General features: G+C 47.0%; 3 protein-coding genes across 6 annotated transcripts; all 3 read left to right on the top strand.

Annotated features, from left to right (window-relative positions):
- Positions 1 to 849: 849 nt before the first annotated feature.
- On the top strand, positions 850 to 2242 carry LOC129190114 (sequestosome-1-like). The gene is made up of 3 exons (XM_054792517.1): positions 850 to 1366; positions 1442 to 1537; positions 1873 to 2242. The coding sequence occupies exons 1-3, from the start codon at positions 1198 to 1200 to the stop codon at positions 2163 to 2165; spliced, it is 558 nt and encodes a 185-aa protein (XP_054648492.1). The 5' UTR covers positions 850 to 1197; the 3' UTR covers positions 2166 to 2242.
- A 730-nt stretch (positions 2243 to 2972) lies between these two features.
- LOC129190181 (probable pancreatic secretory proteinase inhibitor) lies at positions 2973 to 6126 on the top strand. Of its 2 annotated transcripts, XM_054792660.1 has the most exons (5): positions 2973 to 3198; positions 3445 to 3650; positions 3729 to 3760; positions 5763 to 5875; positions 5993 to 6126. In XM_054792660.1, exons 2-5 carry the CDS (start codon positions 3548 to 3550, stop codon positions 6036 to 6038), a joined length of 294 nt encoding a protein of 97 aa, XP_054648635.1. In that variant the 5' UTR covers positions 2973 to 3198; positions 3445 to 3547; the 3' UTR covers positions 6039 to 6126. The 2 variants fall into 2 exon arrangements, with proteins under 2 accessions (XP_054648635.1, XP_054648636.1); XM_054792661.1 differs by lacking the exon at positions 2973 to 3198 and having other exon boundaries at positions 3378 to 3650.
- Positions 6127 to 6871: 745 nt separating this feature from the next.
- Positions 6872 to 23190, top strand: arap3 (ArfGAP with RhoGAP domain, ankyrin repeat and PH domain 3). 3 transcript variants are annotated; one of them, XM_054792658.1, is made up of 36 exons: positions 6872 to 7026; positions 9576 to 9729; positions 9795 to 10685; positions 10759 to 10799; positions 10868 to 10938; positions 11011 to 11072; positions 11146 to 11343; positions 12279 to 12410; positions 14714 to 14783; positions 14855 to 14975; positions 15072 to 15256; positions 15351 to 15457; positions 15527 to 15726; positions 15918 to 16003; positions 16078 to 16260; positions 16395 to 16536; positions 16641 to 16745; positions 16832 to 16988; positions 17060 to 17162; positions 17246 to 17444; positions 17514 to 17577; positions 17649 to 17812; positions 17892 to 18104; positions 19308 to 19413; positions 19482 to 19629; positions 19704 to 19772; positions 19835 to 19909; positions 19975 to 20092; positions 20174 to 20302; positions 20362 to 20498; positions 20572 to 20654; positions 21404 to 21439; positions 21530 to 21593; positions 21687 to 21824; positions 21918 to 21956; positions 22028 to 23190. In XM_054792658.1, exons 2-36 carry the CDS (start codon positions 9659 to 9661, stop codon positions 22391 to 22393), a joined length of 5073 nt encoding a protein of 1690 aa, XP_054648633.1. In that variant the 5' UTR covers positions 6872 to 7026; positions 9576 to 9658; the 3' UTR covers positions 22394 to 23190. The 3 variants fall into 3 exon arrangements, with proteins under 3 accessions (XP_054648633.1, XP_054648631.1, XP_054648632.1); XM_054792656.1 differs by having other exon boundaries at positions 10747 to 10799; positions 22028 to 23189; XM_054792657.1 differs by lacking the exon at positions 12279 to 12410 and having other exon boundaries at positions 10747 to 10799; positions 22028 to 23187.
- The last annotated feature ends 454 nt before the right edge of the window (positions 23191 to 23644 follow it).

The raw sequence follows: 23644 nt of genomic DNA on the forward strand, positions 1-23644 counted from the left end.
GTTTACGACCTTGTAAATACTTGAGATTATTAGGGCCCTCTAGACATGAAATAACATCCAATCATATTGCTCGATATAGTGGACATAATAACAGAAAATAAGACATAATATAGACTTACATGTTTGCATTGGGAGAGTTCCATGTTATTGTTCTTTTACTTCCGGTTTCTGTGTACAAGTGGTTTTGGTCTCGTCAATGTAACATAATGGAACATTACTGACACCTGGGGACCCGTCCAGAATACTACAGATCAAATGTGTCTCCTTGCGGTGTCGCCCTTACATTTGTATTTTAGTTTGTTTATCCATGTTATGCTTGAAAATGCCTAATTTAGGCAAAACTCAAATGTTGTTAAATATGCATATTTTTGACAAATTATAGGCTGTATTGAACCACGAAACGGTGACTACGTTTTTAATTATAGTGAAAACGCGAAATCGGAAGCACTGTGGCGAGGGATGACTTTTGTCTGTTTACCTTAACCGTTACTATTTTCTAACGTGTGAGAAACACGTGAATGTATACATTCAAAAAACATTCAATAGCGAACTGTTTCATCAACTAAATTGCAAAATGTGCATAGTACATGGATCCATGTTATTTACAAATCTTCTTGAAAACGTTTACAAGGTTGTATCCTATGGATTATCTTCCCGTAATTTATTACCAATGCAATAATTACGATACCCGATTTTAATAAATGACATGAAGGTGAAGAGTTTTCCGTATTTTCTGGTATTTCAACGTTAATAGAAAGACAGCACAACTTCCGGTCCACTCGGGAAAGATCGTTGCATCACATCCTTTAAACCTGTAAAATCGGGCCTTCAAAATACAAAACAAGTCAGCGAAACTGATTTTATAAAACTTACTGTATAATGTAAATGTTGACAGCTATGACAAAAAGTGCCTCAACTTTTGTTTCCCGCTGCTCCTCACCTTTCCTGCGTGTAGTCTTTAATTATGTAACTAAGTTATTTTTCCATCCTGTTCGTCGTGAGCAGTTTGTTTTGTGTAGCGTTATTTTGACCAATCACGCGCGGCTTTAACAAAAAAGCAACAAGAAAGGATGTTAGACTTCAAAGAGCGAACGACCCATCTCTAAGCATCGTCACAAAGTTGGTACTTTATTCCCGACTCGGACAACAGTGGGGAACATCAAAGCTTTTGGAAGAAGAAGACGAAGCAGCAACGACATGCCTATGACGGTGAAAGCTTACCTGCTGGGCGACGACGACGCGGTGAGAGAGATTCGCAGGTTCACGGTGGACCAGGACGTGTCCAGCATATTCGAGTATCTCAGTGGGAAAAGCTGTGACGTGTTCTCCAATCTGCAGGGCTCTACCTTCAAAATGTTCTACAGAGGTGAGACTTTTGAGTACTGAGTAGATTTTCAAGCTGATTACATGAATGAAAGTTAAGTCACAGTTGTGGTTGCAGATGAGGACGAAGACCTGGTGGCGTTCTCTACGGATGAAGAGCTGGGGATGGGCCTGGCCTGCATGGAGGACGGCACTTTACGTATTTTCATCAAAGGTATCATCTGTGACTTTTATCAGCGAATACTTGGGGTTGTGTTTAAAATCGTACACTTAGCATTTTGAGTGCCAAAGTGCAGTGAGATGTTTAGTACTGTTGCACTCAACACGCCCCACTAGTTGTTGCAACGCGCAATTGGTGGACTGTAGTTAAAATGTGTAGGATTGTGATCAGCATTTCTGTTAAATGTGTGACTACGGTAATGTATTTGGAACAAATTTGCATCCTCAGGAATTAAGTGTACTTATTGAAGTGTTAAGTGTGCACTTATTGAAATGCTAAGTCTGCCTTTTCAAACACAGCCTGAGTCTTCTGTTCAACTCTTTTAACAGAGAAGGAAGACGTCCCTCTTAATGCCTTAGCCCCTTCCACCTTCAACCCCCAGCCGACGTGTGCGGGCTGCAACGGCCCCGTGGTGGGCGTCCGCTTCAAGTGCAGCATCTGTCCCAACTACAACCTCTGCTCCGACTGCCAAGCGCAAGGCACACACGCCAAGCACGGTCTGCTGCCCATCTCGGAACCGCTGGAGGAGGGCTGCATGAGGAGCATGCTGACAAAGGCCAAGGAGCGTTCTAGAATGTTTTTTTGCCTCGGCAGGTGTTGTTCCCTCGGGGCAAGTGGATGAAGATGAGTTCCCTCGGGGCAAGTGGATGAAGATGATGAGACACTTTGAAGCCTTCATCAAGAATCATTGTTTTCTTCAAAGGTCAATAAAGCTTTTGGAGATTGATAGCATTGTTTATTTTCTTTGAGAAGTCTTCACAGGTCAAATCGTTGGTGATCGGAGGCGGGCCCATTGGAGGGGTGGAATGTCACTGATGGCAGCCCTGATGTCACCTTGACTTCTCCCACTAGTTTGTGACAGTGGCTTTAGGGATGAGGGAGGGAGGTTCATTGTTATTTGTGACTGGTCTTAGGACTGAGGGTGGGGGCCGTCTGGTTTGTGACAGTGGTCTTAGGACTGGGGGGTCGGTGTTGCTAGGTTGGATGAAATGTTCGGCCATGCTGCATCTTCAGAGACCAGTCAAAAGAAGATGCTCGATATTGGCCTTTTCACCAATAACCGATACTGATGTCAACCGATGCGATATATGCAGCAGCCACTCTGTATGTGCAAAATAAGACTTAATAATGCAATATGCAATACACGACATAGAAAAAGTGCCAAAGCGCTGCGTGGTGACTCTTCCTGAGGTGTGATAGAAGTGCTAAATGAAGACATCCTACTCTCCCCTGGCATAAACAGCGCTTGACAGTCATTGCAAATTGCATATTTGCTCTCAATTTTTGCACGTAAGGGTCATTTTGTTTCACTGAGTGTTTAGTGGAGAAGCAAGATTTTTCCACTTTGTTAGGCTGTCCTTGAACGCACCATTTGTTGCGGTGGGACGCGGAAGTGAAACTATCACTTTCTCTTTACATTTATTTACAATCTGAAGGCAATACTCTTCCATCGATATCATCTGCAGAAAAAAACGATACCAATAGGATCTGATATTTCATTTTTATGCAAATTATCGGAAATCACTAGACAAAAGCAAACTATATTGGCAAAAAACACGCAGTTAGCCTAGCTTAGCACACGGGTGGCGTCACGTGTTATCCATTTTTCCTCTTCCTGCCAAACAAGTCAAGTTGAGAGGCGTTTCTGTGAAAAGGTGAGCTAAACGATCCAACTTATAAGTGCTGCCTCAGAAACGCTGAATGTTCACCAAAACATCGTCACCTTCCTCCGGTGTGCCTCACCTGCACGTACACCTTTTGCTTATGAATGGATGAAAGCATCACACACAAACACACACACACACACAAACTTGATGACAATGAAGAAGGCGGCAGACGGTGACGGCGCGTGTCGTGTTTTGTCTCACGAGGTTGTTGTTGTGTTTTTGCGCCCGTGTCAGCGAGATCTGCGAGCAGTGTTGATCCTGCGATTAAACGCACACAAAGGCGTCCGTCACAACACGGGAGCGCGCGCAGGGCGACGTGCACGTGCCGGGAGTGTATATGTCACCACCACGCACGCATCCAGGCACAGTGTGCATGAGTCTGGTCAGCATGAGGCGTGCACGGCTGCTCTTCGTCTGCGTGACCATGGTCCTCTGTGCACGTACGTTTCCTAATCAACATTAAGTAGTCAATCAGAGAAGAACCTGCACTTCCAAAGATGTTTCTTCTGTGTTTTCAGTTGCTGAGGACAAATCCAGCATTTCCCGGAGGGTAAGATCTATTTCTTTTCTTTTTCTTCTGTGCTCTTCTTCTTAAACCATCTCTCCACTAGAGGCGTTCAAGCGTCCACCCAGTGAGCAAGCAGAAGAAGACATCATCTAGACCAGACAGTCCAAAATGTGTCAAAAATGAGTCTCCATCCGTCCACTTTTTTCACTTATAAGTTGTGTTTCAATTGGCGCACTTGTGTACTTGCATTTAGTCTTTTAAGTGCACAAGTGCGTTCATGCTGAGAGGCAGGGCAATTGCAATGCACAGTCAAGTCACGCTGAAAATAGTGAGTGCACAGTGATGGACACTCCCCCCCACCCCCGTTGCGCAGCAACAGTGATTGATTTGGGATGTCCAAATTGGCAAAGGTAGGAACTAAGTACACTGTCTACACAGTACTAATTGAAGGGTACTAATGAAAGTATTCCATTGAAGACATAGGCTGTGTTCCCAATCGTGTACTTCCATACTGCCATACTTCCATACTTATACCACAGTAACAGTAGTATAGTATTTGGGACAGCACAACATTGTAAAAATCAGCGCCCTCAGGAACTAAGTATGCAGTGTAAATAGTATACATACTGAAGTGTAAGTGTGGAAGTGCATGATTTGGAACACATCCACCGCCGAAGTCTGATTTGGTACACTTCTGTACTTACTTACATTGAGCATTTTGAGTGCGTAAGTGCATTCACACTGAAGTACGGCAGAACGAAGTGCACTGTCAGTACCCGGATGTTGTGGTTAAAGCAGTCAAAATGGTAAGCATGCAGTGATGGTCACTCACCCCCCTCAATAGACGCCACCACGGCTACGCAGCAGAAGGGGAGGGACTAACTCGAGTGGTTGAAATTCACCATTAAAAAGGAGAGAAGAAGAAGTGAGTAAATGTGTCGCACAACAACAGTGATGGATTTGGGACACCATTACACTGTCAAAATTGGAGCACATAGGCCCCCTTCCTGAGGGTGCAGAGTTTGAAAATGTAGTGCTGTCCCAAATCCATTACGGTTGTTGTGCACTTAATAGAAATGACGATCGCAATTTTTACCCTCTTCTTCTTCTCTTCTTCTTAATTGTGAATTGCAACCACTCAAGTTGGTGCTAAGTGTATGGCAGTGTGAACACAGCCTGTGTCTCAAATGGAATATTGAAGGGTGCAATTTGTGAATTTCAGAAAGTGAATTTCTTTTGGAGATTAATAAAGTATCTATTATACTTCCAGTTGTACACTCCAACAAGTGTGCTGTGTACACTGTGTACTTTGTTCACGAGTGCCCCGATTTTGATAGTGTAGTGCTGTCTCAAAACCATCACTTTTTTGCTGTGCACTTAGCAGGAACAAGGCAACATTTACCCACTTCCTCTTCTTTTTTAATGGTGAGTTGCAACCACTGGAGCTAGTCCCTCCGCTATCGCTACGTAGCCAAGATGGCGACTGTTGAGGTGGGTGAGTGCACATCAACGTCAAGATGTGGGACAGCATTACACTTTCAAAATCCGCACAATCAGGGACTAAGTATGCAGTTTACATGGGATACATATTGAAGTGGAAGTGGGAGCTTGGTAAACTTGCATACTTACTTAAGCATAGTCTTTTAAGTGCATAATTGCATTCACACTGAGAAGTACGGCAGAATGAAGTGCACAGTCAGTACGCGGATGTTGCACTCCAAACGGTCAAGTGATGGACACACACCACCCTCAACAGGAGCCATCTTAGCAGAAGAGTGGTTGCAATTCAGAGTTAAAAAGGAGACAAGAAGAGAGTACATATTGCGATCTTCATTTCTGGTAAGTGCACAACGACAGTCTGGGATTTGGGACAGCACTGCACTGTCAAAATCCACCCATTCAGGAAGTACTGCAGGTATCCTGTGTACACTTAATGAAGTGTACTGACAGAAGTATTCCATTTGAGACACAGGCCCTGACTTATGTGTGAAGAATTCTGTAATCTCCACGGTGAGTCCATACACATCTGTGTGTTTGTTTGCAGCCCTCCTGCAGCGGGACCAGTGTGACCCGGGCGTGCCCCCTCAACTACTCGCCAGTTTGCGGCAGCGATGGTGCCACGTATCCAAACGAATGCTCTCTGTGTGTTCACAGACTGTGAGTTTGTAACCCTGAGAGGGTCGTAACACAATGCTGTGACATCTCTTGTTACCGTGGCGATGTCAAGCTTTTCTTAGGTCACGTCTGTGTGTGTGTGTGTGTGTGTGTGTGCAGGGAGAAGAACTTGGACATTGTGATTTTGAAGGACGGCCCCTGCTGATGGCATCACATCATCATATGTTTTCCACACATTTGTGTTCAGTGTATCTTTCATAGCATTACAAAAAAATAAAGTGTTTTCTAATGTTTGCGTGATGACCTTATATGGGCGTACGTCCTTCAAGTGAAAGGTCAACAACAGGTGATGTGATCACAGCTGTATTTCCATAGTGATTGACAGGCAACATGCTGACTTGCTCACGTCGCCCTAGCATTCCGGGTCGAGGCAGATGGCCGCCCACCCCCACCCGTTTGAATGTGACACATATGTACGTGCACACGCTCGTGCACGTGACTCCAAGGCGGCAAACGGGAGCTCGGGAGGCGTCCGGTCAAGTGTGACTTCCTCGCTTTGTTTTTATGTGCAGCTCCATATTGTCTCAGACACTTCCTGTATCCTGTCGCTCTGCAGCCAGGAGGAAACTCCACCAGCTCCTCAGTATTCACTTCCTGTCCGCATCACATCACCAGCAGACCGCCAAGCACAGCTTCTTCCTGTGCTGCTCCTCACAAAATAGAAACCAGAAGCAGAATGATGATGGGAGGGAAACACTCATGTCCACACCCAGTAATTAAAACAAGAAAAACATACGACTTCATTCATTACTTTTAATTTTATTCTATTAATGAACATACGTCACGTGGTCATTAAAATGCATATTTAGCGTTAGAGAGTTGTGTTTTACATTAATCACGGAATCAATGCTGAATTCATCGTTCCTGATCAATATTTTATGCAGCGCAACAATTGGGGAAACCTTTATTTTGAAGTCGAAAAAGCCGGAAGTAGCAGACGTTATTATTATTTTGTTTTTACGTCTACGCTGCTGAGCGGAATGTTTCCTTCTAGAACTCCCAGAACCTGCAGAACCTTTTGTCGGACGCAGCGAAACTTACTGGTTCTGGATTAAAGACTCGGTCTGGATCTGGTTCTTGGAGCTGGACGTTTTGCAGACCGGATGTGGATCGAAGAGGAGGACAGGACTGACGTGAGTGACCGAGTCAAATTGTTTGGGTTTGCGGTTCAGTTCTGTCACAAAATGTCGCGTTCTGGATGAGCGTCGGAACCGGAAACACAAAGTTGAACTGGTTTTACTAGTGTGGTGAGATACTGAGCGAGTGGTGGAACAGGTTTTAGGGTTTAAAGTGTTAGACTTGTCTGACTAGTTATAATAGTTTTGCTGGTTTGAAATCTTGACAGGTTGTACTAGTTAGTTGTACTTGTACTTGTTGCAGTGACTAGTTGGACCGGTTGTACTGATTGCACTGGTTGGTTGTATTGCTTCTACTAGTTTTACTGGTTGGTGGTGGTGGTTGTACTGGTTACACTAGATAGTTGTATTGGCTACAATGATTACTTGTACTGATTGAACTGGTTGCTTGTATTAGTTGTAATGATTATACTGGTTGGTTGTACTGCTTGTACTAGTTTTACTGGTTGGTGGTGGTGGTTGTACTGGTTTCACTAGATAGTTGTATTGGCTACAATGATTACTTGTACTGATTGAACTGGTTGCTTGTATTAGTTGTAATGATTATACTGGTTGGTTGTACTGCTTGTACTGGTTGAACCAGTGTGCTTGGTTGGGTGTACTAGTTAGTTGTACTGGTTGTATTACTTAATTGTACTGGTTACAGTGATTAGTTGTACTAGTTGTACTGGTTGATTGTGGTGGTTGTACCGGTGGGTTGTGGTGGTGGTTGTACTACTGAGTTGTACTGGTTGGTTGAACTGGCTGGTTATACTAGTTGTGGTGGTTGTACTGGTTGGGTGTACTCGTTGGTTGTACTCATTGTAATAGTTAGTTATACTGGCTGGGTGAATTGGTTATTGTAGTTAGTTGTACTGGTTGAACTGGTTGCTTGTGGTTGTACTGGTTGGGTGTACTTGTTGGTTGTATTTGTTGAACTAGTTAATTGTTTGCAGTGATTAGTTGTACTGGCTCATTATATTGGTTGAACTAGTTTGTTGTACTGGTGATACTAATTGTTTGTACTGCTTGATTGCACTGGTTGAAATTGTTGGTTGTACTAGTTGTACCGATTGCACTGATTAGTTGTACTAGTTGTTGGTTAACTGAGTTAGGATAACTCCTCCAATCATAGCTGCCATGGGAGCAGCATCACCCAATTATCTTTTTAGAATAAAAAATAAGGAAAGTTAAAAAAATAAATTGATGAAGTGTGTGTGTGTGTGTGTGTGTGTGTGTGTGTGTAGGTATGGCAAAAAGTAACTTTTTGTGGAAAGCGTCTGCGTCTGCTTCCTGTCTAGTTGTCTTTTAGGATGTCCAATAGTTCCTTGCAGGCAGCATGTGCCATTGTCTCTCTCTCACACAATCACACACATGCACACACACACAAACAGTAACAGGATGTTGGACCAACGCGTCTTCCTCTTCAGAAACTCCCTGTTGTGATGTCATTGCCACCCGCGCAGCGTTTCCTGTTGAAGACGTTTTTCCAGTCAGCACATCTTGTGCTCGCTACAGGTGTGTCTGCAACACCTGGGAACTCTCCACGGACAACAAGGGAGGACATCTTTCTTTGTGACCATTTTCTGTCCCACCCTTTGGCGAGCCTTCCACCGGTGGGGGCGACATTTTTACACAGCAGCGTTGTCATGTGACTTGCTGAAGTTCCTCGTTAGCGGGAGATGGACTGGCACACGTCAATGATGACGTCATGTGGTTCCAGAAGGGGAACAATCCTTCTTGTGTGTCTGCCGGCTCGCTCGCCGCCCTCGCCGCCGTGCTCTCATGAGTTCATCTGTGTGACAGGCGTCAAGTGAGTGGGCTACGAGCAAGGTGACCAACTAGAACTAGCTGTACACAAGCGTTACCATAGCAACAGGAAAGTTCTTGCTCGTTTTTAAGTAGTATTAGTACTTGCTAGAAGTAACCCCGCCCCTTTCAGCTGGAACACATGAAACCTTTGTGTTCTGTGGACAATCAAGGACATTTTGTCCAACATTCAGATATACTTGCCCTCCTTCCACCTTCCAAATGTTCAGTTGGTGGCGTTACATAGAGGTCAAAGTTGACACATTCCAAACTTTTTCAGGAAACACACTCCACCCGTTGACGTCAGGAAGTGTGTGTGTGTGTGTGTGTGTGTGTGTGTGTGTTTACTTCCTCCTGAGTCATGTGGCAGATTTTCACCTTGTGATTGGTCCGTCTTCATCAGCTGCTCGTTAGACAAAGTCAGCCATTGATGTTCACTGGTGGTGTCCTAACAGCGCACTTTTTGTCACCATCGCAATGACCCCGCCCCCGTCCCGAGGAGTTGGAGGGTCAGCCTGCCGCAGACTCACAATACTTAGCTTGTGTTAGCTGCCCTGCCACGGCTCAAAGGGGTCTTATGTGATCAATAAAAGATCAGTAACAATTAGAATTCAGTCACCCTGTCGTCCTTGATCTCCTTTATGTGCTCTGTTACTCTTTTACCTCTTTTACAAAGCAAACAACTGTATTTCTAAAGACTGAGCGCAAAGGTGCTAACATGCTAACACGCTATCCATCAAACCGTTTTGATGCCGTAGGCGGACCAGCAAAGATGAAAGACCGTCGTCGTCGCGGGCGTCAGTGATGGCGGCGGGAGATGACGATCTGACCCGAGCTGACGATGGTCGTCATGGCGTCACTGGATGCTAACACGGCGGTTGAAACGCTCCTGGCTGGCATCCATTTGGAGAGGTGAGAATGAATGAAGATGTACGTATGAGTGGAGGTTTTCTGCCACTGACTGTGCGTCTGCGCAGGTACCTAGACTCCTTCAGGAGAGCTGGTCTCCTATTGGCTGAAGACCTCACTTACTTGGATCATGACGCCTTGGTCAGCCTGGGAATAACGGCCACCGGACATCGGAAGAGAATCCTGCGGCTGGTGTCGTACATTCAGAGGAGGGAAGTTCAAGTGACCAATCAGAGAAACGCTGCTGATCTCCGGTGGGGGAGCTGTCAGTCTGTGATGGAACTGCCATCCTCACACGGTGGTCACGCTCCACCCTTGCCGCTGTCGAGTCCCAGCAGCTTGGAGACGTTGAGGAACAGTTCGGCTCCGGACCTCTCCGCCATGCTGACGAGCTCAGAGGCTGTCAGGACTGCAGTGAAGCCGGTCCCCAAACCCAGAACTGTTTTTAACCGCCGCCGCACCGCGCCAATCCATTTCTGTCCAGTACCAGACCCAGCCTCGCCCCCACAAAGGAGACTTTCCCAGGAGTCCATCTGTTTTTCTGTCTTTGAGGGCTTGAGCTCTGTGGACCCAGCTGCTTACAGGCGGCGGGACGATGCGGGGCAGATTCGCAGGTTGCCTTTTTCAGAGGTGGGCGGGTCATTGCCTCCCGTTCCCCCGAGGATGAAGCGTGGGGTCCTGCCCACCACGTGCCAGTCGTCCCCGTCAACCTCTTCGTCTCCCTCACCTGTCCGACCTGCTTCTTTGCCACCCTTATCTCCTAGCCGTCCTGACAGCGGCAAGATGTCGGGATCATCCGGATCGCCCTTTGGTGGGATGGAGATGGTATCCAATGAGATCTACTGGGGCACTTTGCCTTTGTCTGCTGCCCCTGGTAGTGGAAGAGGTTATTGTAGTAAGCCATTAGCTCCTCCCACTCCGCCAAGGCCAACACCTGAGAGGACCCTTGAGAGGAACAGGTATGTCCGCTCATCGCTTCACAGTCAGTCATGCTGGTTATTGGTATTAAAGCCTATTCAGTTCTGCTGGCAGTGGCGGCAACTCAAGCAACAACTCGTCGGGATCCGTCAGAGGTGAGTGTGACCCGTGTGACGCGTCTCCGTGTAGCGCCAACACTGCAGCTCGTTGTTTGTGTCAGCAGAAGACCCCGACGTCATCAGTCCGTACTGTGAAACCGTCTTCCAAAGAGGAGTCAGTCCGCTCACCAGCGAGGTGAGACTGCCGTTTCTTTGACAGCTCCCCTCGAGTGCTCCTCCACACGCTTGTTTTATCCCCCCTGTTCAGAGAGAAGCAGGAAGGGACGAGGAAACGAGGAGAGGGGAGGGAGTGCACGCTGAGGATCAAGGGTAACGCTTTTTAATTCCTCCCTCCCTGTATCCACCGTGTCATGTATCAGTCAACTGTCATTTGCTTGTGCAGGTATCTCAAGGTGTCTTTGCCTGAAGCGTTTCACTGTCAGGGTTACAGCACTGTCGGTGAAGCTCCGCCTCCTCTGACCAGCCTCGCACTGGACACTGATGAGGACTTGACCATCTCTCCTTACGCCAGCTACACCTCCCTTGCCGAGAGAGCCACGCCCATCATCAGTGGCTGGCTGGACAAGCTATCTCCGCAGGGGTGCGTTTGATTTAAGTACCTGGTCGGACCAGGTAGAAGAAAACTACGGGGTGCGTTTGATTGATGTAGCTGGTCAGACCAGGTAGAACAAAACCACATGGTGCATTTGATGGCAAGGTGCGTTTGATTTCTAAGTACCTATGTAACGGATGCCGGCCAGTGTGGCTGTGCAAAGGTACGTTGGTAAACCTCACTCCCTGACGCCTTAAGAGTCGCACTGGACATCGAGTTCAAAATTTGGGGCTTTTAGCACGATCCCTAGGTGGAATCTGCTTCAAGCACAGGCGGAACGTGGGGCTGGCTGGACCAGGCAGGTTACACTACATGTAGATCATGCAGAAGAAAACTACGGGGTGCATTTAATTTAAGTACTTGGTCGGACCAGGTAGGAGAAAATGACGAGGTGCGTTTCATGTAAGTATCTGGTTGGATCAGATAAAAGAAAACCAGGTGGGTTGATTTATAAGTACCTGATTGGACAATCTAGAAGAAAACCACAGGGTGCTTTTCATTAAAGTACTTGGTTGTACCAGGTAGGAGAAAACCTGAAGGTGCGTATGATTTTTAAGGACCTAGTTGGACCATGAAGAACAAAACCACAGGGTGTGTTTGATTTAAGTACCTGTCAGATCAGGTAGGAGAAGACCATGGGGTGCGTTTCATTTAAGTATCTGGTAGAGTGAGTTTGATGAAGTAACCGGTCGAACCAGATAGAATAAAACCACAAAGTGTGTTTGATTTAACAATACCAAATTGGACCATGTAGAAGCAAACCACAAGGTGCGTTTGATTTAAGCAGCTGGTCAGATCAGGTAGAAGAAAACCACGAGGTGCGTTTGATTGAAGTGGTCCAGCTCAGACCTTAAGGATGTGGTCCATGAGGCTCACCTGACCACTCACCGCTGAACTCAAGCGTATGTGTGTTTTTACCTCAGGGGTCAAAGGTCATCACAGTGGCTTCTACTACGTCTCCTCCTTTCTGCTTCTCCGTGCATCTCCTCCCTCATGAGGAGCTGTCTCATCTCCTTCCTCTTGTCCTCATCCTCCTCTTCCTGCCCTTTGACTGGGTGCGTCTTGGTCTTTTCCACTTTCCACAACTTTCTTCCTTGTGATGATGCCGTCCACCACAAAAACAATGGGCCTCATTCACGAACATCTTCTTAAAAGTCTTCTTAAGAACTGTACTTAAGAAGGCGTGGGTTGGAAACTGCGCCACATTCACAACACGTTCTTAAGTAGGAATAATCGTTCGCACCGGTGTTCTTAGGTTGATGAATGCTAACGGGGATGCACGTGCATGTGAGGCCTAATTTACATAGGTCACCGCCTATTATTTTTTATATAAGGTCAAAAATGTGCCGTGCGCAACAGGCAGCTGGAGGCCAAGATGGCAAAGCGCAAGGGCAAGACTGAGGAGCAGCTGGACAACAAACGAAAGAAAAACTTCAATTCTACAGAAATAGAGGTGCTTTTACAAGGAGTGACCGAACACAAGACCACCTTATTTTCACGTGTATCCACCGGTCATCAGGCCATCCAAAAAGAGTCGGCATGGAGCACCATTGCAGGAAACATAAATGCCGTTTCCACGGAGAAACGCACCACCGCAGAGGTTAAAAAGAAGTGGTTTGACTTCAAATCAGAGTAAAAAAAAAAAGATTGGACTGCTGAGGGATCTGGAGGAAACGGGAGGTGGGCCATCAATCAGAAACCAAACCATTTCGGAAACTCTACAAAATATTTACACAATCATGATGGAAAAATAAAGTCAAAATACATAGTTTGTGTGTGACAATTTATTTTTTCTGTGGTTACATTTGATTAGACGCTGCCTAATTAATACAGCAGCCCCGTGCTCTGGCTCAAGATGTCGCTGGGGGCGCATGTCGTTATCTGGGGGTGCTCCGTGCGCAATAGGCACATCACGTTTCATTGCGATGTTATGCAAGACGCAGCAGGCCATTATGATCCTGCACACCTGCAACAACAGAGAGAATCAATTATTTATCCAGTTGACCAAATAAAACATATTTGCAATGGAGAATTCCTGGATTAATGAGAGCCTTCACAAACAAAGAATCAGAATGTTTGCCTCTTATTTTTTTTGCCATTCCAAAGCATAAATAAACTAAAACCTAATATTAAATACTACAAAACTTACCTTTTCTGGTTTGTAGAGCAGCCTTCCACCTGCAGTGTCCAAACACATCCAGCGTCCCTTGAGTATACCGATGGTGCGCTCCACGCAGGAACGTGTACGTGTGTGCTTTTGGTTGTACATTTGTTCTTGTGGGGTCTGCGGATTATTCAATGGTGTCATGAGCCAAGGTGCCAGGGCATAGCCTCAATCAGTGCCTGTAAAATAAGTTAATGGCCACATAACAACATGCAAAAGGAAAGAAATTAACATTTTACGCACCGATTAACCATCCGTCGCATGCTGCGCCATGACTCAGGCGCATTCCAACAGAGGAATTTCGGAAAATGTAGGAGTCGTGTGTACCTCCAGGGAAACTTGCAACAACATTCACAATTTTGTTGTGAATCTGAGATTATTTGGATATTAATTGAGTGATACTGTTTGCGATTGAGGTCGGGAAATGGATGAATGAATTGGGATTTGAAAGTATATTTATCAGTGGAGTATATTTTAGTTGTTTTGATGATAAATAATTGTTGGGATATTTTATTTGCACTACATTTTTTGGGATCAGGTTGCAAAATCCATCATGAGGGCGATTGCGCATTGAAAGTGCAAGCTGTATTTGTGCGTAAGAGTCCTCCTGAGCGTTCGCGGAATTTATTCTTAGATCTAAGAACTGTGAGTTAAGAACACGTTTTGTAAATGCCAAAAATCTTCGTAAGAAAGCTTTACGATCACATTTGTGCGTAAGAACGTTTCATGAATGAGGCCCAATATTATTTATACTGTAGATCCTGGCCTATTCGCGGTTCGGCATTCGCTCCCCGCATATTCACAGTTTTCCTTTCTCTTCTTTAAATTGAAAATAACTAGTTTTTTTGTAGTAGCAATAATAGAGTTGTTGCCGGCGCTATCTGCAGGGTAAAAACAGTGCTGTAGCTATGACTCCGGCAGCAGGTGTTGTTTCACTCAACATTTTCCAGCCGGAAGATGCTTTGACAAGATGCTATGTTGTGTAACTGCATGTTTTACTGTGTGCTGTATACCTGCTATTGTTTAATGTGTAAAACTCCATTTAAAATGTCTGTAATAACTGTGAGAGGCATATTATAGTATTAAAAATGGGAATTTTTTTTTGGGTCCATCCCATAAAGCGGGAAATCTACTATATAAACTATAGATCAGGCTTGGTGTTGTGACTGATGTATGTATGCTTTTATTTTGTAGGAATTATGTTTTCCAGAAGCGTTATGTGAAGTTTGACGGCAAAAATCTGATGTACTTTGGGAACGAGAAGGTACAACGACGTTTAGTCTGTCAAGTTGGAGAGTCGATCCTCGACACTGTCGTCGTTTATGTGTCTTCCAGGACATGTACCCTAAAGGAGTCATCCCATTGGCTGCTATCCAGATGGCCCGCCCCTCCAAAGACAACAAATTTGAAATAGTGACGAGTCAGCGTATCTTTGTTTTTAAGGCAGATAATGAAGGTAAACACACACACTCACAAAGCACGGTATTTTCAATGCAAAACACTTCACCACTGTGTGTTTGTGTGTGTGTGTGTGTGTGCGTGTGTTTGTCAGTGCTCAGGCGGCGTTGGGTGTCGACGCTGCAGGATCATGTCAGAGACCAGCTGGTATTGGGGGGGCGCTGGTTCGGTCCAGGATCTCACTGTCAGAAACATGGCTTGCTGGAGTTGAAAGGAACCAAGTCAAAAGTTTACGTCGCCATCAACACGGAGCAGATTTGGCTCCACAAGAGCGAACAGGTGGCGTCACAAGCGTTCTCCTGATCAGCCCCTGATCCCTGCAGAACTTTGACACGTGTGTGTGTGTGTGTCATCTCTTCTTCCGTGGTTGCAGTGTTTTCGTAACGGAATCGGCATTACTGTGATCGAGGCTCGTGGTGCCACGATCCGAGACGGGAAACACAAGAGTTTCGACCTCATCACGCCTTACAGAACCTTCAGGTACGACGGTATCTTCATCAACATCATCATCAGCCGTTTGATTTGTCCTCTTATTATTCTCCTCCACAGCTTCACTGCCGACTCGGACCGGGAGAAGCGGGACTGGATGGAGGCGCTGCAGGATGCCATCACCGAGACACTGTCGGACTACGAGGTGGCCGAGAAGATCTGGTCCAACCGTTCCAACCGGATGTGTGCTGACTGCAGGGCTATCAACCCGGACTGGGCCTCCATCAACTTGTGCGTGGTCATCTGCAAGAACTGTGCCGGTACAGTGAGACCAGATAACATCATTGTGAGCTAACACTGTGTTAGCTACATGCTAACAGGAAGTGCTAACAGCCGCGGGATGGAGATGTTACTGTTAGTGTATTAGTATGGCTTATATTTAATTCAACTGATATCTACTTTGATGTCTAACTACCACACACACTCATGACTTTATGTGTGTGTGTGTCAGGTCAGCACAGAGGTCTGGGAACAATGGTTTCCAAAGTTCAGAGTCTGAAACTGGACACCAGCGTGTGGAGCAATGAGATCGTGCAGGTAAGACCCGAACCGGGTCAAAACCTGATACACACAAAAGACTTTTTCTTGTCTTTGTTCCGTTGCTGTGGCAGCTCTTCATCATGCTGGGTAACGACCACGCTAACGAGTTCTGGGCGGCCCACTTGCCCCAGTCTGACGAGCTGGACTGCGACGCGTCCCCGAGTCAGAGGCGAGAGTTCATTGGTCACAAGTACCGAGACGGTTGGTACCGACTGGCCCATCCAGCTTTTAGCAGCCAGGAACAGCTGCTCAAGGTGCAGATCAGAACCTCCAAAAGTACATAGGAAGTGCATCAGTCCACTTCCTTGATCGCCACTGCTCATCGGTTCATCAGATTGATCTTTTTCAGCCGCCTATCAATGACTTGTTTGTCCGTGTCATCCTGTAGGTCTTATGTTCAGCTGTCTCTGAACATACGCTCCTCAAAACGGTCACTCACATCTTCACTGAGGCAAGAGCTAGTCACCTGTCAGGCACCACCCACGGTCACCAGACAAGCAGAGACCTGCTAGTGAACTGCACCGCCCCGGGTCAGAACCACGAACACCACGACTCTGACCTTTTCTGTGATCCGATCTCACCATCTATGAACAGTAAGAGCACAATCTCATCTTCACTACTTGACTTCCTTCAGATCCTGGCGTCTACGATGAGATCATGAAGACGGTTGTTTACTCGGGCTTCCTCTTCAGATCCAATTGCGTCAGCAGGGGGACCCTGTCCCGCCGATCTCGAGAAGGTTCAGATCCTGCTTTTGATGAAATGTCCTCCAGACGACAGACGCGGCTACTTTTGTGCATCACATTCCTGTCTGAACTGTGATAGACTTCCAGAAGTTCTGGTGTTCGGTGGATCAGTCGCTACTCTTCTACCAGTCAGACAGATCAACGGAACCGTGCATGGAGATCGTCCTCAAGGACGTGGTATGTTTGGGAGTCACCCGACCAGACTCGGCCAACAACAACAACGGCTTTGTGGACAGGTGACGTGTTGGTCCACCCCACGTTGGGTCAAAGTGAAACCGGGGTTTGACGCCGTGTTTTCCCCGCTCAGGTTCCGTTACACCTTTGAGCTGTATTTGACATCGGACAAACTCTATCAGTTTGGTGTGGAGACGGCCGAGGTCCTGCACGCCTGGACCAGTGCCATCGGGAAGGTTGGATGTTTTTCTCACGGGCTCATTGTCCCAATGACAAGTTCTACTCGTTACTGGGCTTTTAATGGTCATGTGCTTGCTAGGCCGCCACGCCGCTCAGCTGTCACTGTCTGCTGACTCGGGAGTTTGAGCGCATCGGGCGACTGCGGTACCGAGCCATGTTGGACCCTCAGCAGTGGAAGGAGGCGTACTTTGTCCTGCAGAAGTCCAACCTTTTCATCTGTCCCCAAAACGACGGCGCTGCTGAAGACATCATCAACCTGAAGCGCCTGCAGGAGCTGAGTCAGTAGATTTTAGTCTTCTCTAGGCCCCATCCAGGGTTTTGTTTGGCTGACCGTGTTTATGTTGAAGGCGTCGCTTCGGAAAGCCAGAACCATGAGAAGAAAGACATCCTAGTGTTGGTTGAGAAAGGAAGGTGAGTGGACCTCGGCATCAGTTCTTTCTCTGCCTGCTGATCAGGGTCGTCGAATGTCGCCTGTGCGTTAGGACGTTCCACCTGCAAGGAGTTGGCCGCATGGACTTCACCCTGTGGCACTCGGACGTCGAGCGGGCCGCCGGCGGTAAGGGCAACTCACTGCGCGAGCAGCAGCTGAGCAGGAACGACATCCCGATCATCGTGGACAGCTGCATTGCCTTCATCACGCAGTACGGTGAGCAAAGTGGTAGAGAGACCACGCCCTGAGGCCACGCATTCAGAGCGCTTAAGGCTGTCGGTGTCGACGCCCGCAGGGCTGGGTCACGAGGGGATCTATCGCAAGAATGGAGCCAAGTCCAGAATCAAACTGCTCATGGAGGAGTTTCGGAAAGATGCCCGGAACGTCAAACTGCGCATCGGGGACCACTTCATCGAGGACGTGACGGATGTCCTGAAGCGGTTCTTCAGGGAGATCGACGACCCCGTCTTCATGGTCGACCTCCACCCGCTGTGGCAGGAAGCTGCCAGTAAGTCTACTTCTTGTCCACGAGACCATAAGTGGAGTGAAGTCTCTTCAATGATATATATTCTGCCCTCCCTTTCTCAGATAAGTAAACAGTTCTTCGAATTATAGAAGTTGAGGTTCTTTGTTGACTGATTATTAAAATTAGGGATGCACAATATATTTTTTTCAACCTCAGACTGATAACAGATATCTTTTTATTACCGGGGTCGGTGTTTAGGAGTGGGCTCTGGGCCTTTTATTTGCAGCTGGTACGGGCGTCAGTCTGGGCTTTCGGGACGCTGTTGTGGCAATGGTAGTGTTTCGGGTGGCTGGTGGGGTTTGGTGTGTCGAGGGTTGATGTTTTTTTCTCTCGGTCGCAAAGTGTTTGTGGAGCATGTGGTGCAACGAGCACGCGCACACGAGCTGTCTGAGGCGATGGGGAGGTCCCACATGATCGACGGCATGCTTGTTTACAACGCGTTACGCGTAGGAGAAAAAGGAGCGCTGGATTTGCTCACCCTCTCACCCTGCAGCACAGTACGGACAATGTCGCTTCATTGGAGCGTTTTTTAAAGAAAATATCCGTTATCTGAGCTATTTTTTAATCGGATTTAACCTTTATGACATCATAATTCCTAATGTCGGGCTGATATTTATTGTGCACCCCTAATTAAAATACAGTACATGTGAAGTTCACATAGATTTACAAATTAGGTTTTACCTGAACAGTCTTGACATAATACTGCAATTGCATACATGCTTACAAGTACATATTGCCCAAAACTACGTGATGACTGCTGACCAGGTGTGGGTGAAAAGATAGATATTTGTGTGATATTTATTGTCATATGCACAGTAAAACAAGTAGTTATACTATGCATTATTATTATTATTATTATTATTATGGCTTATTTATGTTTTAGTATGTCTTATTTTCTCTTATTATGTATACTATATTGGGCAATGGGAGTGTAAAGGTGACTGTAGGGGTGTTATTTCATGTCTAGAGGGCTCTAATAATGTTAAAAAAACTGATTTAGATGGTCGTAAAGAGGTTTTCTATGCTGTAAATATTAAAATATTTCTATAAATAAGGAATCCTACTTCACAGAAATTCACTTATCACGGTTGATTTACTGTGATAAACAAGGGATGACTGCAAGGGCCGCCCCACGTGGGAAAGGGGTCATGATGTTACAGTACCTTTTCCCTGTTTATGCCTTAGAAATCCCTTCCAAAGGCGCACGATTGGACCGCTACAAGGAGATCATTCGAACTCTTCCACGAGTCAACAGGATGACTCTGGCTGCACTTGTGAGTCACCTTTACAGGTGAGTTGTGATTGGAGCCTACATGGCGTCCCCTTGGCGTCACGCGATCAACCGACTGCTCCTCTCAGGGTCCAGAAATGTGCCGACCTGAACCAGATGTGCACCAAGAACCTGTCCCTGCTCTTCGCTCCCAGCCTCTTCCAAACTGACGGGAAAGGGGAACACGAAGTGAAGATTGTGGAGGATTTGATTGACAACTACTTACATGTCTTTGATGTGAGTAGAACGCTTTGCGGACGCCCCGTCCACTCTTTTGAGTCCACACCTGATCGGATATTTTGCCCTGTCAGATCGACGAAGAACACCAGACTCAGATCGAGCTGGAGATCAGCCTCATCACCTCATGGAAGGACACTCAGGTATGTGCACACCATGACAGTAAGGGGGCCCAACATGCGTGTGATGTCCTCTCTGTCTTTAGTTGTCTCAGGCAGGGGACCTGATCATTGAAGTCTACCTGGAGATGAAGACGCCTGACAGCTGCATCACCCTCAAAGTACACACACACACACCCTAACCTTTACCCTTACCCCTAACACTTACCACCTTTGGCACCTCCAGGTGTCCCCCACCATGTGTGCGGAGGAGCTGACCAACCAGGTGCTCTACATGAGGAACGTTCCAGCTGGAGACAAAGACGTGTGGATGACCTTTGAGGTCATAGAAGATGGCCAGCTGGGTGTGTGGGCCACTTGCAGACACACACTCACATGTACAACTCCACACATGTATACATGTGTGTATTGTTTTGTGTCCAAAGAGCGCCCGTTGCATCCCAAAGAGAAAGTTCTGGAGCAGGCGCTGCAGTGGTGCAAGATGGCCGACCCAAGCTCCGCCTTCCTGATGGTGAAGAGGGTCCCTAAAGGCGACGGCATCAACATCCTCACCTGTAGGTCACACTTGCAACAACACACACAGACACAAATGACGTGCATGTGTGTCATGCAGCCTACAAGAGTGACCTGATGAAGGTGGGTGTGCTCAAGTGTCGCGAGGAGCCTCCCAAGCTCCTGCAGGGCAACAAGTTCCAGGAGAGAAGCTTTCAGATTAAGAAGAACAAACTTCTGCTGCTCAAAGACAAGAAGGTACTGGCTCGTCTCTCTCACAAAACAACAGAGGACTTCCGTGGTACAAGTTGTTGTTTTTTGTGGCCCTCAGAGCTTCAAAGCAGAGAAGGAATGGCCTCTCAAGTCCATGAAGGTCTACATGGGCATCCGCAGGAAGCTCAAAGCTCCTACAAGGTGACACGCACCCACATCTCCACGTTCTACCAATGGCTGCACTCGACAAAGAGTACTGTGCTGTATCTCAAATGGAATACTCCCCTCAGATTTTGACAGTGTAGTGCTGTCCCAAATCCATTACTCTTGTTATGCACTTAATGGAAATGACACGACACAAGATGGCGACGATTGAGGGTGGTAAGTGTCCATCACTCACCATTTTGAGAGTGCTATGAACATTCGGGTGCTGACAGTGCACTGCATTTTGCCGTACTTCTCAGTGTGAATGCACTTATGCACTCAAAATCTGTACTCTTCAGTAAGTATACTGTGTACGCAAATTTTGACAGTGTAGTGGCGCCCAAATCCATACCTCCTGTTGCGCACTTACCGGAAATGGTGCAACATATACCCGCTTCTTCTTCTCTCCTTTTTATTGGTGAATTGCAACTACCCAAGTTAGTCTCTCCCCTTCCGCTACGTAGCCGAGATGGCGACTGTTGCGGGTGGTAAGTGACCATCACAGCACGCTCACCATTTTGAGTGTAGTGAACATCCTGGTACTGACAGTGCACTGCATTTCGCTGTGCTTCTCAGTATCAATGCACTTAAATGAGTGTAAGCATGGAAGTGCGCCAATCGAGACACAGCACAAGTCTTTGTGCTAAGCTAGGCTAATGTGCACTGAACTGTGGCATGTTTAACAAGTGTCAGGTGACGTCCTCTTCAGGTCACATGACCATGATGTCACATGATTGTTGTTGCAGGTGGGGTTTTACGGTGATGTCACACAAACATCAACTGTAAGTACACAAACACATGATGACTTTTTAATAGCGGATGAATATCCTTACACTGTGCACGCGCGCGAGCGCGTGTATGTGTGTGTGTAGGTTCCTGTGCTGCATGAGTGAGGCTGACTTGTGGGATTGGATCAGCAGCTTCCTCAAAGCTCAGGTCAGTTTTTTCCACCATCCAGTTGCCGTGACAACAGGAGGCTGCTCTGACTCCTCATCAGAACCCCGTCTGAGCCGACCCGCTCTGTTCTAGAATGACGACCCCGGGCCGCCTGTCCTCAGGCGTCACTCGTCTTCTGACATCGCCAAGCAGAAGTTCGGCACCATGCCTCTGATTCCGATCCGAGGAGATGAGAGCAACAACAGCATGCTGACGGCCAATCAGACCCTGGTTCGCTTTTTGACTCGTTCACTCGATGGACTGGTTTGAATCTCTAGATCACCTTCGAGTGTAACTCGTGTGTGTGTGGTTTCCTGTCCACAGAGGAAGCTTCACGACCGCAGGACCCTCTCAATGTTTTTTGTGAGTCTTAGGCTCACACAGCTCTCAGTGACCCCGGGACTCGACTGACTTGTCTCTCTCGTGTCCTTTAGCCCATGAAAGTGCAGCAAGACTCTGTGGAGGAGCGTTCTGAGTCTCCGGAGCCGCTCTACGAGGAGGTGGGCGACTTCGGCCTTCAGGTGCTCAAATCCCTTGAGACCAGCTTCCTGACCAGTGGCGCGGCCAAGACGCAGGAGGTCCGGGAGCTGCCCAAGCTCAGACCCGATCCCGCCTGTGACTCCCTGAGGGACGCCCTGGAGGCGTCGCAGCCGAACGCCGTCATAGGCCATGAAGACGCGGGCTGCAGGAGGTCTCTGCAGCCGTCGCAGGAGCTTCTCCTGCAGGAGCTCTCCACCGCTTTTGGCAAGAAGACTGATGAAGACGACGAGGAGGAAGAGGAGGGGCTGAGAGTCGTTTGATTGATATTACTTTTAGGCTCCCTCTGGTGGCTGCAGTAGGTGACGTCGTCATCATCATCATCATCAACATCATCACCATCATCTTGGCTCACTTGCTTGAAGTTTTAAGAATATAAATTTCAGTCACCTGCATGTAATGACTGAAGGCTGCCTGCGGGTGGCAGGGCAGCACTTCCTGTCCCTGTGAAACCCTTCATCTGGACTTCATTCGGACTCATGTGAAATAAAGGTTTGTTGAGGTGCTTGAATGTACGCTGATTGCACACAATGGTTGTCGTGGTAACAGTCTCAAACGTTTCGCACGCCCACACACTAAGTTTAAAACGTCAAAAATATCAACATTAGCGTATTTTCTCCTGAAAAGACTTGGAGCTCGGCAGGCTGCAATGCTCACAGTGAGCAGCAGGGGGCAGCAGGACAACGCAAATATGAAGCGACTTGTCCACCAGGTCCCAGTCTAGGTGGTCCTAGTCCATCCCAGGTTGGAGACAATTTAGCAGGTGTGACTGACACGTGCGAGTCGTCTTCTTTGAGTTCTTCCTGCACATGGTCCTCTAACTGGAACACTTAAATGTGCGTGTGTGTTGTCATCGTGTGACCTTTACGTCCAACCCGGAACTAAACCACCATTCTTCCCCCCCTCCCCACCCCCAACAGCTCAGAAAGGAAACTGATACGCCAAAGTCTGTCGCTAAGTGACAAAATGCCCTCAGGTAACACACACACACACACACTGACAGCAATCTATCTATTATCTCTTTCTCTATATAGGTATATACCTTTATAAGTATTTGATCCCCTGCTGGTAGGTTTATTGTCACCTAATGAGACAGAATGTATAAAAACAAACATAAAAATAACATTAAATAAAGGTTGCAAATGAATCTATATGTAATTGAGGGAAATAACTATTTGATCCCCTACTAACCAGCAAGCGTTCTGACCCCGACAGACCGGTTATGTGTCCATGAAACCCACAATTGAGTCCTGTCCCTTTAAGAATCTCAATTCGTTACTTGGACGAAAGACACCTGTCACACAAGCGGTCTGAAACATCTCCACCACCATGGGCAAGACCCAAGAGCTGTCAAAAGAATGGAACGGACTACAAGAGCATCAGCAAAAAGCCTGGTGAGAAAGAGAGTGCTAAATGTAAAAGACACAAGATAACAGTCAAGTGCTCTGGCTCTGGCGCTCCATGCAAGATTTCACCTGATGGGGTAAGGAGCCGGTTAATGATGTCAAGGGAGT

The sequence above is a fragment of the Dunckerocampus dactyliophorus genome, chromosome 11 (assembly GCF_027744805.1).
Source record: "Dunckerocampus dactyliophorus isolate RoL2022-P2 chromosome 11, RoL_Ddac_1.1, whole genome shotgun sequence".
In the NCBI taxonomy this organism is placed as follows: domain Eukaryota; kingdom Metazoa; phylum Chordata; class Actinopteri; order Syngnathiformes; family Syngnathidae; genus Dunckerocampus; species Dunckerocampus dactyliophorus.